Genomic DNA, 16,938 nt, shown 5'->3' on the forward strand with positions numbered 1-16,938 from the left:
TGTGCAGTACCCTGGGGCTGGGAGGGGGTGGGTAGAACTTGCGAGGAGTAAACGAGCAGAGCAAAGTCGCAGCTCCAAGGTTTATAAGGGGAAATCTGCCACTCCAGGGCTGTAGTGCAGAGGCTGAGGGAGGGGGCGATAAAGGAGGAAGCGCTTTGGGAAGGGGAACGGCACCAGTCTACACTTCTCCCGCCAAGAGGAGCTGGAGCGGTGACAGCGGAGTCCGACTCTCAGGCCAGGAACTGAGACCCGGGACGCGTCGGCGCTGAGTGCTCCAGGAAAGGCAGCGGTAGCGGCAGCGGGGCGCGTCACCTGCTGTCACACACTGGCTCAGGAAACGCTGCGAGCCGTGGTGGGAGGGAGGCTCCGGCTCAGGTGCCTGAGAGCCTCCGCTGTGCCGAGCCAGAGGCAGAGATCCGCCCCCAGGGAGCCGCGGGGGCCAGGGTAGGAGGACTGGCTGCCGCCGCCGGAGAAGCCCTTCATTCCAACGCGTGGAAGAGGGAGGGGACGGCGCTCCAGCGAGCAAGGGCCAAGAGCGAGCGAGCGAGGGAGAGGAGAGGGAGTGAGTCAGTGATCTACTGCAGCTCGCGCTCTCGCTCCTGAGCTGCTCAACTCTCCCCACTCTTTGCCTGGACATGTCTTGACAAACTTGGATCCTTCGGTCCCTGGCTTTTCACTCCTCCCCCCTTCAAGTTTCAAAATCGGATGGGTACAAGACGAAAGGCGGCCATCGGGGTATGGGCACTGGAGCTGGATTTGCTACGCGTTGGAAGAACGGAAGGGAGGCAAAAGTTAATACTTTAGGAGCCTGACTTTTTTATAATTAAGCAAAGAGTACGGGGATCAACTCAACTAGAGTGGACTCTGGGGAAAAGAGTGTTAAGTCCAGCTGGTCTGGTGAGTTATCTGTTTATTTTCCCTGGATTTTTAAAAAATCATTAAATGTGTTTATTTATGCTCTCCCGGAGCATATATGGAAATATTTACGCTCCTCTAGTTTAATGAAATAGACACTGCTGTGTTTGTATGGCTAATGTGGGTGGGTATATATATACCCTGCGTATACCTGTTTTGATTCCTCTAAACATACATGCATATATTTCCCTCCCTTGTTAGAGACAGAGATATATAGACAGATCAGTCAAACCCCGTAAAAAAACCAGAGTCAATTCAAGAAGGATTGTTGCAAAGATGTTCTACTGGGTTTTGCATATAACTTGTTTTAGAAATGGTGCCTTTGGGAAGGAGAGCAAGGGGTCCGGGACGATGTATTGTGGTGCAGCGCCCTCTAGTCCGCACACTGAATATAGCGGCCCCCCCTCCAGGCTGCCAAGTTCAGCATTGTCCGGAGACACCAGGGATCCGGAGGAGTCCCCACTGCCCTCTTATCTCGCTGTTTCCTGCTCCGATCTGTCTAGACTAGGTTGCGGGGTCTTTGTGTCCGCATGACTCGTGCCCCTCACTTTACAATCATTTCCACCACCTACTAAAAAAAGCAAAGGACGTATTTATACGTGAGTCGATTTCTTCTGATCCGGTCCTGAATGCATGAAGATTTAAGTCACAGAATGCGCAGGAATCATTAGGACTCCCAATGATGCCGCATTGATTGACTTATTTGGCCCGGAAAACCCGTGCACGGCGAAATGCGTAATAAATGTGCTCCTCTAATCTTCCTTTCGCCCTGTGCTTGCGTCCTGTGGCGATGTACTCCGGCTCCTTCCAGGCAATTAGAGTTCTCAGTGAGGCTGCCTAGTCAGAATTCCCCAAACAAATGTTTGATCGTTATTAAGCGTTTATCATTTATTAATGAATGAAGATCACTCCGAGGAATATTTGACCGTATTAATCTTTAATGTTATTTACATGTATACACCAGGACGATACCATTTTAGGTTTACCCCCAAATGGGTACTTTATTGGTAGCATTTGCTATTTCAAGGAATGTGTAGGAGGTACATCAAAGGGACTCTTTTTAACAACACAGCGCCTTATAGCTAACGCGCAGTCCAATTTCGTCAACACTGTAAAAGATAAGGGAGATCTCAGATGCACTCAGGTAGCCGCATTTTACATCATCTACGCAAACAATTTGGCCAATCCCACCTATAGCTGTAGTTACGATTTTCTATCTCAGCGAGCAGTGATGTTTTTGTGTATGCATATTAAGTTTCATGGTGCTGTTTACTAAACCCCAAATTTAAACTGTCAGAGGATATGTTAGTCCATTCCTGGAAAAAAAAGCCAAAAACAAAAAACAAAAAAGAAGCGTTCAGTGGCACTTTAAAGGCTAACGTTTATTTGGACATAAGCTTTCCTGGGTAAAACCCACTTTGTCAGATGCATTGGACAAGAAAGCTTATGCCCAAATAAATTTGTTACCCTTTAATTGTAGATTGTTACTCCAGTTAAATGCACCAGCGAGCGCCCAGCTTATCATTGTGTAAAAGTCCACTTTCAATGGAGCAACAGGATTCTCTTTGAATGCCCCTAGTTATTTATTTTCCCCTTTGCATAACTTGTTAGAGACTTTCAAGTACACAGCTACAGAGTAAATGATGACAATTAAATTGAGGTGGGGGCCATGAAGTACCTGATCTGAGATTTTTCTTCCCCTCCCAAAAAACATCCTCCCTGCCCTTACTGGAGACCTCCATATTGAGAACAATTTCTTTGAATTAAAGCTCCCATGATGCTTCTTCTTTTAAAACCCCTAAACACTTGTCCCCAAGGTTGAAGGTAGAAAAAGCGAGAGGCTGAGCGATTCTTCTTGCTCTCTACAGTAGTAATTTTACTGTGGCTACTCCCGTGAGTAAAGAGTGCAGGATTTGGTCCTGTGTCGCTCACATTTTGGATTTGCTAATCTTTCTGCACAAGGTTTTGTTTGGGGGTATCTTTTGACTTCTTGCCAGGTGTTTACTGATTTCCAGACTACTGTTTTAAGAGTTCTGTTTTTTCAAGTTTTAAATAAGCCGTCCAGTAAAATAACTGTACACAGTGAAATGCAAAACGGTCTCTGTCTTCCAAGTTGGTATTTTTGTCTTTTTCGTCTTTAATTTCTGGCCGGATAATGAGGAGGTTAGTGGTATTTGGGTTACAGGGCGTATATAATATGCATGCCACTTTCCAGAGCCGGAGTTTGCAGAGTTTAGGTTTTCTTACCCAGCTGTGCATACATATACCGGGGAAACACTCCCACTCGTTGCACTGAGAACTTTGTACTGTGTCTTGTGTTATCACTGGGGTTGATTCAGTTTTAGCCGGATTCCTTTTAAGGGTTGTGCAACAGGCAGGAAACTATAAAACAATTATAGTCCTGTAAATGAGACGGGATATATTTAAATGCCGATTGCAATCATGCCGGTTGATTTGAAACAGCAAACTCTGATAGTTTAATAACAAAAGAAAGGATCCCGGTTTTGAGTTTCTAGATTTGATATCATACTTCGCTCTGCTCATTTTTAAGCCTGCGAGTACCACCGAATCATGTGTTCCAAAAAGAACAACAATTAGCAGGCAAAGGTTAAGTTTTCACTGCCTCTGCTTTGTCACAGAAAGCTTTTTTTTAAAACAAAACAAAACAAAAAACCAGTGAATTTGGTCCTGCCACCGAGGAGAGATAGTGGATCTTTTGATGTGAAGGGTATAATAATTTAGGAGCCAGATGGTTGGGAGCCCTGGAGTCTCTGGTGTGGTTTAGGTTTTCATGCCAGAGAAATTAGTTCCGGAGGGAGTTGTGGTGGCAGGCCTGGCCTGCGGAGGAATATAGCAATGCAGAGTGCAGCGGCTTGGGAGAGGGGGAGAGCGCCAGGGAAGGCGGCGAAGGGGAGAAAGGGACGGAGTCGGGCTGGTCACCATGCAGCGCTGGGCGCCTACGAAGCCCCACCATCAATTTCCTCCCAGGCGGCAATGAGAGGTGAAGCGCAGGCTCTCGCGGCCTCTTGGGGAAACTTTGCGGCGAGTTGGAGGCGTGGGGCAGAAGTTTGGGGCTGGGTGCCGGAGAGAAAGGAGCCGGGGCTGCCGCCTGCCTCGGGCTCTGCTCCTGCTCGCACGCCGCCCGCAAAGGCTACAGCCCGGGGCGGCGGGGGGGGGCAAAGTCCTGCAAAGTTGGACAGGGAGTTCGGGGGCAAGAAGGGAGGGGGGTGGTGACTGGGAAGGTGCCCGTAGGGAAACCCCCCCACACCTCCTGCCTGCAAGGTTGATTGCAGCAGCCGCTCGCTTGCTCCTCCTGCCTCACCCGGTGAGCGTGGTGGGGGCGCGGGGCTAGGGGGCGGTGAGCGCCGACGTGAGCAGAATAGTAAGTCTTGAAGCGAGCGTGGAAACAAGAGGCTTGGCGCGGCGTTATTGTCCTGCATCCATCCGCTACACCCTCTAATCAAAGCCGCCACGATGGAGGGGTGGGAGGAAAAGACCTGGACGGGTTAAACCTGCGCTCATGAGCCTTCTTTTTCTTGCATGGCTTCGTCAGGCCACGCTGCCTCTGAAACTGAGCGGAACACTTTGAAAGTTCTTCTCCCATTCTCCCCCCTTCCAGTTACGTTTTAGACTACAGACTCTTGGTGGCATGGTGGCTGTTTCTGGTCAGTTCATTATTCAGCTACTGCTTGTCTCGGTTAAATGCTTGTAAAGGGGGCTTGTTATTACGAGTTTAAATGAGGAGAGAAGTATTCAGAGACTTCCCTGTAATTTCGCCTGCGGGATTCTAGTAAATTACGCCTAGGAAGAGAGGAGGTGATAATTTTGTACCCTGAAGGAAAGGTGTCTATATGCATTATGCATTTAATGGCCCGTTGTAAATTTAATATCCTGGTAGACCCAGGAAGATTTGAAATGAATACATATCTCCAGCTTATTTTCTTCTTTGTGCTTTTGCAATGTATCCACCATTGTTTGTCTCTTGAATTCCTTTGAAATTTAAAAGAGCAAAACGTGCACAGAAGATCTCCAGGTTCCTGATTTTGTGCCCCAACCCCCCATGTTTCTAAAATCCTTTGCCTGAAATTCTTCATTAGGCATTTATGTTTTTAGTAGGGACACAAATAAGTTTTGAAGCTCCACTCCAACAATATACTTTTTAAAAATAAAGAACCAAAACTTACCATCTGCTTATTATAGCTACAACTTTGACCACTAAAATAAGCAGAACTATTAGCAATGCCACTTATTTTAGGGGAATTTCTTAAAACCTATTATTCTGCCCTTTGATATGTTCAAATATTAACGGTACATGATTTAACTTACTATATTAATAGATATAGGGATGAACACCTACATTCATTTTTATAGTTACTATATTTACTAAGCATACAGCTCTTATTTATATATGCAAGTCTAAATATTGATTGAAACTTCATCCATCACTACTGTTTTGTCCTTTCATTTCTTGGGTTTTTTTGTTTGTTTTTTGTTTTTATTTATTTATTTATTTATTTTTTAGATTTTATTTTTAAAAGAGAAGAAGTAATAAGAGTCATTTATCCCATGTCTAATAACTTCACTTCAAGAAAAGCTTTTTAGGGCCCTATTCTGCTCCCATAGAGAGTCAGTGGCAAAACTTCCACTGACTTTTATGGAAGAAAGAAGTGCAAAACTTCATAGCAAAATCTTAAAAACAAAGCAGAATTAACATTTTACCCCTCAGATGAAGTGGTTTGGTCACAAAAAGTTTCAAGATAATCACTTGTTCCATTTAGACTTAACACTTTCACAGTATTGCTTGGGAGTTTTCTGTATATTGTAATTAAGAAAAGCATTTTATGTGTATTACACAAGAGATGATATGGGAACTCATTGCAATTTTCTCTTGTGAAACTCATTAACAATAACTGCTGATTAAGAGTCTTTTAATGATAAGAGTATCATTACATCAGTTTTCCACTGTTATATATGAAGATAAGAAAGTTACAGAGCTGTTTTGGCATGGTAAGCAGTTTGAGACATAATAAAGATTAAAGTCTCCCTTTCCTGGAGTAAGGGTTCAGTCTCTCAACCATTACTTAAGCAAATATCCACTACTCATACAGAACTTCTAAATTCATTCTATGTTTTCTTGTTGCCTGTTGTGGGTTTCAGAGAATATGTGAACTACTTAAGCCAGGTCTTCACTGGTTGCTCTAGAGATCAATCTTCTGGCATTCTATTTATTAGGTCTAGTTAAGACCTGCTAAATTGAAAACTGAGGGCAGCTCCTCATAGTCACAAAGAGTAAGGGAAACTGATGTGAGCATCTGCTTCCGTCGGCCTCCTTCTGTGAAGACGGTGCCAAGCTTGGCTTAAGGTACCTTAACCCGACCAAGTGTAGGCCTGGCCATAAAGTAGTTAAGCCAGTGGTTACCAACCAGTAGATTGGGATCTACTGGTAGATCTTGTAGCTTATGACAGGCAATCAATCCTGACTGGTTTGACCAAGAGGCTATCAAGTGCCAACACTTTAGCTGCCCCTCTTCCCACTGCTGCTCATCTCCTGCTCTTTGCCTTGGAGCTGCCCCCATCCCTAGAGCCTCCTGCTTGCTCTGCAGAGCAGGGAGGGGAGAGGAATGGACACAGATGTCAGGGTGTCTCATCCCAAGCCCTGTACCCCTCTTTCCCTATATTCTATCTCCACAGAATGGATGGGGGTTACAGGGCTTGGGATAGAGGGATGAACTCTTACTCCAGGAAAGGGAGGCTTTAATCTTTATTATGTCTCAAACTGCTTACCATGCCAAAACAGTTCTGTAACTTTCTCATCTTCATATATAACAGTGGAATACTGATGTAACGATACTCTATCATTAAAAGAGTCTTAATCCCAAACCCCTACCCCAGTCATGAACCCCCTCTCACACCCCCAAGCCTCTGTCCTAGCCCTTAGTTCCTTGGACCCAAATTCCTTTACAGAGCCTGAACCCCTTCCTGCACTCCAACTCCCTACCCCAGGCTCAGCTCAGAGCCCTTGTCACACTCCAAATCCCTGAGCCCAAGACCAGAGCCCATGTCCTAACCTGCTGCCCCTGCCTGGTGAAAGGGAGAGAGGGTGGGGGAGGGAGGGAGAACGGAGTGAGCAGGGGTAGGGCCTGGGAGAAGGGGCACAAAGGGTTTGAGGTAGATCCTGGATTGTGCTTAAATTCAAAAAGGTTAAAAGAGGTGCTTAAAAAGGTTGGAGATCACTGAGTTAGGCAATAGGTCACTTTCAAGGATTTAGTAAACCAAAATGTTTAGTACATATAGGGCTTGTGTTTACCCACAAGTTGAAAGTATTAGGTTAATCTTCACAACAATGTGCATTTTCCAAATAACTTTCTGGCTTTAATAAAATAACTCAACTGTAAACTTTCATAATGTGTTAATATTTTAATATAAATCCTCCCCCACCCATGTTCCACAAAACTAGTGTCAGGATGTTAACCTAAAACATGACTCCCCTTTAAATAGTCACAGTCTAATATGGAACATCAGAATTATAAGTAATTTTACAGAGAAATGAAAGTATAATAATTATTATATTGGCAGGGCTCCTATAAACTCATTGTCTTTGTCTCCCTCTTCAGGCTTCACAGCTGAGGCGTGTTCATGCAAGCTCTTACTTAAGTAGTATGTTTCTGAGTGAGTGAGGTTTTGCAGATTTATATCCCAGAAATGTACAAATACTACTAGCCAGAGCTGGGTTGATGTTAATTTGTGATGTTGGTGCATAAAGATGTTTTGACTTGTTAAGGTAGTGTATAAATTAAAAGTTGTTGATTTAAGTGTATATGCATGTATATTTACATTTATTTATCTGTGTATAAATATACACTAGGGATGTAAAAGTGTAACTGTTTAAATGGTTAACTGATAAGCTTCAGCTTCCATTATGGTTACATGCCGGCTCTCCGGAAGTGTGGTCAGTAGCTCCTGCTGGCCCTGCTCCTGGGTAATCGGCTGTTACCCTGCGCTGTGGCCATGCAGTATAAAATTTATACAGGCCGTCTTCGCTATAATTCCAAGATATGTTAAAAATAAAAAACTTGGACTTATAGCGAAACAACTTAAAAGAGGGGAATTTTTTTCCCACGGCTGACTTCTATTTTCACAGATTGGGATGTGGGTTTTTTTTTGGGGGGCGGGGGGGGGGGGTTGCATGCGACTTAAGAGCAGGGAATGGGAGGATTTATAATGCATCAGTTCCTAGAAATGTCAGCAACTTTAGAGCGGAATGGATGTATACCGGGGCAACTTATAGCAGGGATGCCCTGTATTGTAGAGCCTGTAGTGCAGCCACCGCACACTGGCTCCTGGCCCCACTCTCAGGGAGCTGGCTATACTGTGGGCTCTGCAGTATAAAGCTTATATATAAAGCCCTCAGCATGTTTAACCATGCAGCTGCTAGGATTTTTAGCAGTTACACGGTTACATTTTTAAACAATGTTTTACATCCCTAATATACACACACAATATTGATTCCCACTCTATTGGAAACTCATGGGAAAATCTCAGTAGAACAAAACATGGAAAATACTATAGAGCCCAAATTTACATTGGCAAAAGAACGTACTAGAAACATTTCTTGAGTATCCAAAACTCACGTTGAAGTTTCCCTGTAGACATAGAACAAACTGCTAATAAGAAAGTAACTAATCCTGTTGTCATTTATGCATATAGATACTTTAGTTCTGTGTGTAATCCCATTGAACTCAACTGGATAGTCTTGTGAGTAGATGGTAGTTAGTATTGTGCTTAAGACACTGAAGTAGGGCTCAGGAAATCTGTATTTTAATTCCTGTTTCTTTCACAGTCTTTGTGTGTAACTTTGGGCATACCTCTGTGTCTAAGTTCCACACAGAGGTGCATGTAGGGGAGAGGCATGTGGGTCACATGTTCCCTGCATATTTGCTGCTTGGTTTGTTCGGAACATGCTCACACTAACAGAGCATGCTCAATAACACTGGTGAAGCTAGCTTCCCTTACTCTAGTCTTCTCCTCTCCCCCATACTACCTACTATAAAAAGGAAGGTTGTCTCTGGTTCCCCATGTAAAAAATGGGGACAATTAAACTTCCTTTGTCTGTCTTACATAGTCCCAAGCTCTTTTATGTTGTAACTGCCTCTTACTTAAGTGGGGGGTGGGTGGGTGTGGCACCTCGGTTATAGTCTCCAGGCATTACTGTAGTATATAAAGGTAAATTGTGTACGTTTGTGAAATATTGGTGCCCAGTTTAATTCAGTGACTTACAGCTAGTGGTGGAGCAAACTAGACCTAATTTTAGAAAATCATTCTTTCTACTGCTGTACGAATATTTACTAATTCTAAGTTGTCTCTTGTTATGTATGTTTTTTTTTGTATGAAATGATACAGCATCTTTGTCAATTGGTTAAGTCTCCTTTGTTGTAAAAAAGCTCCCACTATAGGAAAACAATTACATCATATATTTTAAAGATGAAATGTTGGGAAAAAATGTGAATTTAATTAATCATTTGTTCTCAATAGGAACTCAAAGAATGTTTGATAATGGCATTCCAGAGGAGTATACTTTGCATATGGCTATGATATTTAGTTAAACAGTTTTGCTATATTTTGAAAAAGAATGGAAAATCATAGAGTTGTTTTATTTCAGAGATAATAAAATCTTAGAGTTTAAAACATAGCTTTGGCTAAAATATTTCTTGAATGTAGTCATTTTGCTTCACTAAGAATGAGCTATAGTTGATAAAATACAGTCTGTTTTTATAAAGCATACATCACCTGACATCTTTACATTGTTAGATTTTTCCCCATGTAATCCTTTTGTTCATGGAATTAACATTTCATACCTTTGAATCTTAATCTGAAGATCACTATGTAATGATTATCTCAGATCTATTTACAATTTCCAATATCAGTCTAAATTATGTCACATACTGAAAATCCACATTTAGTAGTTCTGTCTCATTGGATTATTATTCTTTGTAACTGACAGAAGAAATTTGTCCAAGCTGCTATCCAGGGCTAGATTTTTTTTTATTTTTTTTTTTTACTGGCAGCCAGGCAATCATGATTTCAATATTTGTATACTGTTTAAAAATGACACACATTGTTTTTGAAGTTCCTGAATAAAATAAGGAATAAGTGCTTTAAAGTATGATATAATATTATTACATGTCACAGACTAATAATGATAGAATAGTTAAAATGCTAGTGGTAAGTCACATCTATTCAACATAGAATTCTTAAAAGTTTAATTTATTTTCATACATCCAGGATTCACTTTTTCAGTCAAAGTGATTAGATAAAGGTGAAGTCCATTTATGAATAGTTAGTTCTTTATGGAGGGAAAATGATCTTTCAGATTTAGGTACCATATTAACAAGTGGTGGCAAATTTAAGGTTGGCAGTAGTGTTGTTAGTAATGGAAACACAATTACCTTTCTAAAAAAACCCTCACAATATTATTGAGGGAGGAAAGGAGAAATTTGCATAATGACATGGAATATAAGACCTATCAAAGAGTGGTTTCTGAAAATTTTGCTTTTAAATTAAAAAAATCCTTCCTATTGGAAGAATTTAAAATATAATCTTAAATACAAAGACAAAATCAGATGCAGATTCCTTCCTCATCCTTTAATTCTAATAAATGGGCCAAACTGTGCCTTAATATGAAAATAACAACAAGCAGGCCCAAGAAATTCCACAAGGGTAAGTTTGCTGAGTTTCCATGAGATCATCTGGTCTATGGAGAAAGTTTAGGCAGGCCCCAGAGGAAAGAGGTTCGCTGATACAAAGGAAGGGAATTATTAGTGCCATGCATGCATGGGGTGCCCCTCTGTACTGCTGCTATGTGGAGACCATAATCATTAAACCTCCGCTCTGCTTCATTGCTTAGATACTAAGATGATCAGTGCTCCATAAATACCTTATTAGAAAGGGAGGTATAATCCTGTTTAATCAGTTAATCTGTTAAAGGTTCTGCGCAGGGGGGCCAGGCTAGACTGGAATGCCCCCGGCCTGCAGTGCTGCTGCTCCAGCTGGGCTGGGCCCACTGCAGATGGGAGTTGCTCTGGCCAGTCTGGAGTAGCCATCTGCCCGTTGCGGGCAGGGAACTCTTCCAGCCCCTGTCAGATAACTGTAATCTGTAAGCATTACCTGGTAAGAGTGATGCTTACCAGTTAACCTTTCACATCCTCATTGGAAATATGGATAAGCCATATACATAATATGGACAACTCTTCCATTCCTGTCTCTATCCATGCAAAATGGAGCATGAACAGCTTCAGTGAGGGGGTGAAGGTGACAATCCTTCATATATTTCTGTGCCACCAAAATCAGTGTCTGCTACATCAGAGCCCTCCAATTACAAAGCAGAGACAATTGAATTCCTTATATATGCAAATCACTTTTGTGAGAGAGGTTTTTGTTTAGTCTCTGTTGAATGTGTTTAAAAAAAAAAAAGCGTAGTCATTTTATAACATGCTCTTTAGGACAATCTAATTGGCTTCTTATTGCTCTGAGTTTTAGAACTATTGACATTTTGTTTACCATTGTCCATGAGTAGGGTTACCAGATTTCTGCTAGCTTCATTCTGTGTCATTTTTTTTATACTGGTATTACCAAAGTGACATTCACATAAAGCAAGGGCATGTTGATTGTGTGTTGATTGTACATAACATTAACTATGAGAGATGTGCAGTCCCTCTGCGTCCAATCAAAGTGCTGCTATGGTTCAATCAGCTTACCCCTCAAATTCTAGGTACGTAAGCACAGTGAGCAAAACTAACCGATCTCAGGAGAACTGTCTTGGTTAGGACAATCTTGTCAGAGATGATGGAGGGCACCTCGTACAGCCTACTCACTAGCCTAGATTGCCCATTGCTGCTCTATGGCTTCATGGATCTAAGCCTTCAGTCTCACAGTTTTCAGGGACCATTGACTAATTGATTCGTGTCAGCCATTCTAACTTCCTGAATAAGCTATTTCTCTGAGTTGTCAGTGTGACATCTAGCTATGAGATGGACCAGCTTAGTTCTTGAGCTAGCTCAGGTGCTATAATATGTAAGGAAAGGAGGTAATGGAAGTTTGTCCTGTTTCAGAAGCTTGTTTGAGGGGAGCTGGAAAAAGAAGGCACCATTAGATGGACTTTGGAAAGAGACAGCAGGAGGGGATTGAAACTGCACTGGAAGGGGTGGACAAAGAAAAGGAGAGGGAGAAGAGAGTGATGAAGGGAAAACTCTACAAAGACAGAATTCACGTGGAGGGGAGGATCACATGAAGGAAAACAAGGGAAGAGTTACAGTGAAGAGTCAGTGTGCGCTGGAGAATGGGTGGAAAATAAGGAAGACATAGTATGAAAGATAAGAGAATCACAGAGCGAGAGAGAATAGTCAAATATAGGAGAGAAAATTAAATAGAGGAATTAAAAGGATAAAAAAGAAGAGATCTAAAATGTTTGTGTTTGTAATTTTGTTTCCGTATTTGTTGGTGTTTTCTTTGCAAATATCCTATATAATAGCCTATTAGGGGAAAGAAATGGGAAGGCTATTTGAGCATTTTCCAGACAAAAACAATCCAGTTTTTTCTCCCCTTTGTTCCCAGATTTATCAGAAAGTACATTACATCCTTGGCTGGAAGGTGAGAAGAGCAGCCCCCACAGCCTCTAATTATCTGGAGCATTGTCTATGGCAGATGTCTCCAAATTATTTGTTGAGGTTGTTTTATCATATTCAGTATTGTACCTTTGTGAAATCTAAATTAACAACACAAGGATCATTGTCCATCTTGTGTCTGTTTAAAAAAGCTATATATTTATTTTTTGCTACCAATTATTACTTAGCCTAAGGATGTCAAAGAAGAGAGTGTTAACGGGGTCGGTAACCTTTGGCACACGTGCCATAAGTGGCACGCAAGCCAATTTTGAGTGCCATGCGTGGCAGGAGCTCAGTCTCCTCCTTTCCTCCCCAACAGTGGCTGGAGCCTTGCGGTCACTGTGTAGTTACAGGCTGGAGAACCACCTACGGCTTCCTGCTGGAAGGGCGAGTCAGGGAGGGAGGAAGGCTTAGGCACATAGGGACCGGGGCGGCTCAGCAAGCAGAGCAGGTGGTATAACCCCACACTGAGTTCTGTGTCCCTGGGGATGCTCCTGCCCAGTCAGGGCATGCAGCTCTCAGGAGCTAAGGGGTTAACACAACACTATGGGCTCTATTCCCTGCTCTGGGAGGGGGCGGGATTGGAGCGGTTCTGTAGATCCCAGGGCTGGGCGGTTGGTCACAAGCTGCTGCTGCCTTTGTGTGGCGCTGCACTGCACCATGCTGCTCCCTGTGGGGTTGAGCAGGGGTAAGGAGCCCCTTCCCCAGCACTCTGCTGTGCATGGTCAGGCTGGAAACAGCCCCGAGCAGCCCCGGACTCTGCCTGCTCCAGCCCCAGAGCAGCAGCCTGCAGGTGAGGGGCGAGCCCTGGCAAAGGGTTGGCCAGGCAGGGAATTGACTTTGTCCCCTCCCCCAGTGCTGATCCTGGAGGGCTGAGAGTCCCAGGACTGTTGCCCGGCCAGCGTGCATGCTGGGGGCACCGGAATGTAGGGGTGGTGGGATGGTGAAGGAGGATGCAGGGACAGGATGGGCGGGGGCAGGGGTTGCACTGAGGGGGATGAGGTGATGTTCGGGATTAGGCTGCAGAGGGATCATGGGACTGGGGGGAGCAAGGCTGGAGCAGAGGAAATATGTGAGGGGGGGGGATACAATTTTACTTTGCAGAAGCTTCACTTTCCTTTACTCCCTACTTATTTGCCTCCCTCCCCAACTAGATACTTGGCTGCATTTTCACCCTCTCACCTTTTCTGCGTTACTCCCCCAGGCCTCAAACTCCCTCTGGTACTCCCACTCTATACCCTCTCCTGCCACCAAACTCCCTTCCAGACTCTGCTCTCTTCACCCCTCCTGGACCCCATTTCCCGCCCAGGTCCTGTATCCCTATCCTAGTCACTGACAGCCCTGTCCCACACATTGAACTCCTCATTTTGTTCCCACCTCAGAGCCTAAGGAGGTCCACAAAATCCACTAACTCCGGAATCCCAGAAGGGTAAATCTGGCCTATGGGATGCCCTGAATCTCAGTCCTCCCTGTCCCTTACCCTCACCCCATGGGGGAAAAGTGCCAGAAGTGTGAGGTGTCTCAGTTGGGGGCCACATTGGTGAGGGTTGGGGGAGAGGGTTAGTGGAGGGTTTTTTTTTTTTTTTGCTTCTCACTTGTGTGGTCCCAAACTGATTTTTCTGTGGGTCAGTGGTCTCTGACCCCCAAAAAAGCTCCCTCTCCCCCTGCCAGAAATAAAGAAAACATTGAGACCTTTTGTGTTGGACTTAAAATAATATTTTACTTTATTTAAAATGAGATAGTTAAAATGCTCAATCTGTTTAATAATTTAAATTAAACCATTCTCCCTAGCTGCAGCTGGTTCAGAAAATATGGTCACTGTCCCCAGCCAGCCTCTGTCCCCTCTTCTCCCAGGAGCACACATCCATAAATAGAAGTGAAAAAGTTAAATCTTGACACGCCACTTCTGAAAGGTTCCCTGTGTTAACATTTTGATCTGACAGATTTGAGATTTGTGAGGATTCTGACATATTTGGGAGCATATTTCATATTCATGGGCCAGTTGCAGAGAAAGTTCTGCCTCCTGAGCACAAGAATCTCGCTCCTGTGGTTGAAGTTCCATTCTTCTAGTGCTATGGGGGCAGCCGAGTTAGTCAGTACAGAATGAACTTAAAAAACAGCAAATAGTCTGGTAGCATTTTAAAGACTAACAAAACATGTAGATAGTATCACGAGCTTTCCTGGGCACAGCCCGCTTCAGATGAGACACAGATGGTATTGTGAGCTTTTGTGGGCACAGCCCACTTCTTGGGAACACTATGTGGTGTGTTTTAAATTCATTCTTCTGGTGTAAACTATCTGTTTTAGAAGATCATAAATAGGGATGTTTGAGTGTAAATGACTGACTGTTTGATAAGCAGACGCTTATCAGTTAATGTTGTTGGTTACACTCAGAGAAGCCTCCTCCCAGCAAGCTGAGTGGGCAAGGGCTTCTGGCTCTGCATCTGGAGGGGAGGCTACACTGCCAGCTCCACTCCTGGGGAGGTGGCTTCACTGCTGCAGTGAAGCCTCCTCCCTGGGAGCTGAGGCTTTGCTGCGGGTTCTGCACTATACTGCAGAGCTCGCAAACCAGGCAACTGTGTAACTGCTAAAAATTTCAGTGGTTAGTTGGGTACATGGTTACCTTGTTGTATGATTTTTAACATCCCTAACCATGTTATATGAGGAAAAATCTCTTTTAACCTGGGCTATTCCTTTGTAGATGGCTTTCAAGATAATGGCAAATAATTTTGAATTTGACTCTGTTCAGTAGGGAGCCAGAGTAGAGAACAGAAGACTGGAGTGAGGTGCTCTCAATAGTCTTTTTTTTTTTTTTTTTTTTTTTTTTTTTGCTGATTAAACAGGACTGCTACATTTTTTTTGAGGTTGGTGACATAGTTCCTAGGTGCAGTGCATTGCAGTGATGAAGTATGGAAGCCAGGAATGTGCAGAGCACTGTGTTCAACTTGGAATCTATTGGGATGGAGTGCTATCTCTGGTCCTGCTGCAGGTGGTAGAGTGAATTCCTTACAAGTGTTGATATTTGGGGACCTCCATAAGGATCTCCAGGATGACCATCATAGTAGTCTGAGGGCTAACACTCATAATGAAAGCTGAAGCTGTGGGTAGTTGTGAGCTCCATAATGTCTTTCCCTCTCACCACAAATTGTCCTGCATTGAAATATTGGCAGCTATGAACTGACATTTACAGACAATTGGGCTCTCCTGCTGCTGCAGAAAAGAAAGTTAATGGTGACTTAAAAGTTCTACACGTCAGTTAAATATATATACAATTTTGGAGAGGCCCTTTAATAAATGTAATTATAATGCCCTTCAAATGTTTTTGACCAGTCCTCCCCTTTCTACCTTTCATAGTATTTATTATCCTCAACTTTGCTCTGATAGGCGTTGCTTTAAGGATAAGAAAGTAATTCATTCTCTCCACATGCTTGAATTCTCATCCTCCACACTGAGAGGATGACAATTTATTGTTAATTGGGAAAGTATTTATTGTGATGTAAATTGCCACCTGCTCAAGATGCAATATAAAGACAGCCCTTATCCCTGAAAGCTTATAAAGTAACAAAAACAGAGAGAATAGAATCCCTTGGAAGTCGAGAGCAGTGAATGATTAAACTCTTAGTCTCACTCCAGTTCTTAGACGATATTATCATTCGACATGATCCATTGGACAGCCTAAATGAGAAGACATGAAAATGATTTTCTGTCACTATTGTATCAGTACCACAAGTAATCCAGTAACCTCAAATGAAAGGCTCAGTATTTCATTATGAAGCACTGGGGTCATTCATACCCCAATGATTTTTTTTATTTATAAAACAAGTCAATAACACGTGGCCTGTAATAGCGTTGTTTCAGAGACACTTTTTAGTATGATATAATCTTAATAATGATTGCAACAGCTAACCATTGTATGCCTTTTATTAGGCTTGATTGAGACATGTTTGTTACATGTGGAGGAATTTTATTCATATGTAAAAAGAAAGTGTATAACTAAAGTCGTTACTAGGCCCATTAGTTTTAAGATCAAGATGTGAGAAATACAACATTAATAAGTTATAATGACAAAGCTTATTCACTTTGAATAGCTATGGATATAGTTATATTCAATGTGAATAATGTCCAAATTTATTTTCAAATTAGAATAAGTCTTACATGTAGTTTTATATAGTCAAACTTAATATTTGCAAGAAAATTCAAACTGATGGCATTAGATTTCTTCAATAGTTGCTTTCAGTCATTTCCCTCAAGATTGAGGAAAAAAAACTTGTAATGAACTTTGGTATTAAATTTATTAATACTTCCCTTGGATAGCAATATTTTTCTGGTTAATAAAGTTATATATTTCAAGTGTTACATTTTT

At 42.7% G+C, this 16,938-nt stretch overlaps 1 protein-coding gene across 5 annotated transcripts in view; it reads left to right on the forward strand.

Moving 5' to 3' along the window:
- The first annotated feature begins 209 nt into the window (after window positions 1-209).
- The window catches only part of FAT1 (FAT atypical cadherin 1), a 168,038-nt gene continuing 151,309 nt past the window's right edge, over window positions 210-16,938 (forward strand). For 3 of the 5 annotated variants that reach the window (XM_006128448.3, XM_089777886.1, XM_089777887.1), the window contains exon 1: window positions 3,762-3,916. In XM_006128448.3, coding sequence (XP_006128510.3) covers window positions 3,772-3,916 — 145 coding nt within the window. In that variant the 5' untranslated portion in view covers window positions 3,762-3,771. Of the gene's footprint in view, window positions 898-3,761; window positions 3,917-4,558; window positions 4,581-16,938 lie in introns of those variants that run through there. The other 2 variants (XM_006128452.5, XM_075930342.2) reach the window with 2 other exon arrangements.

Source organism: Pelodiscus sinensis, chromosome 4 (genome assembly GCF_052426305.1).
Source record: "Pelodiscus sinensis isolate ZL-2025 chromosome 4, ASM5242630v1, whole genome shotgun sequence".
NCBI classification, from domain to species: Eukaryota; Metazoa; Chordata; order Testudines; family Trionychidae; genus Pelodiscus; species Pelodiscus sinensis.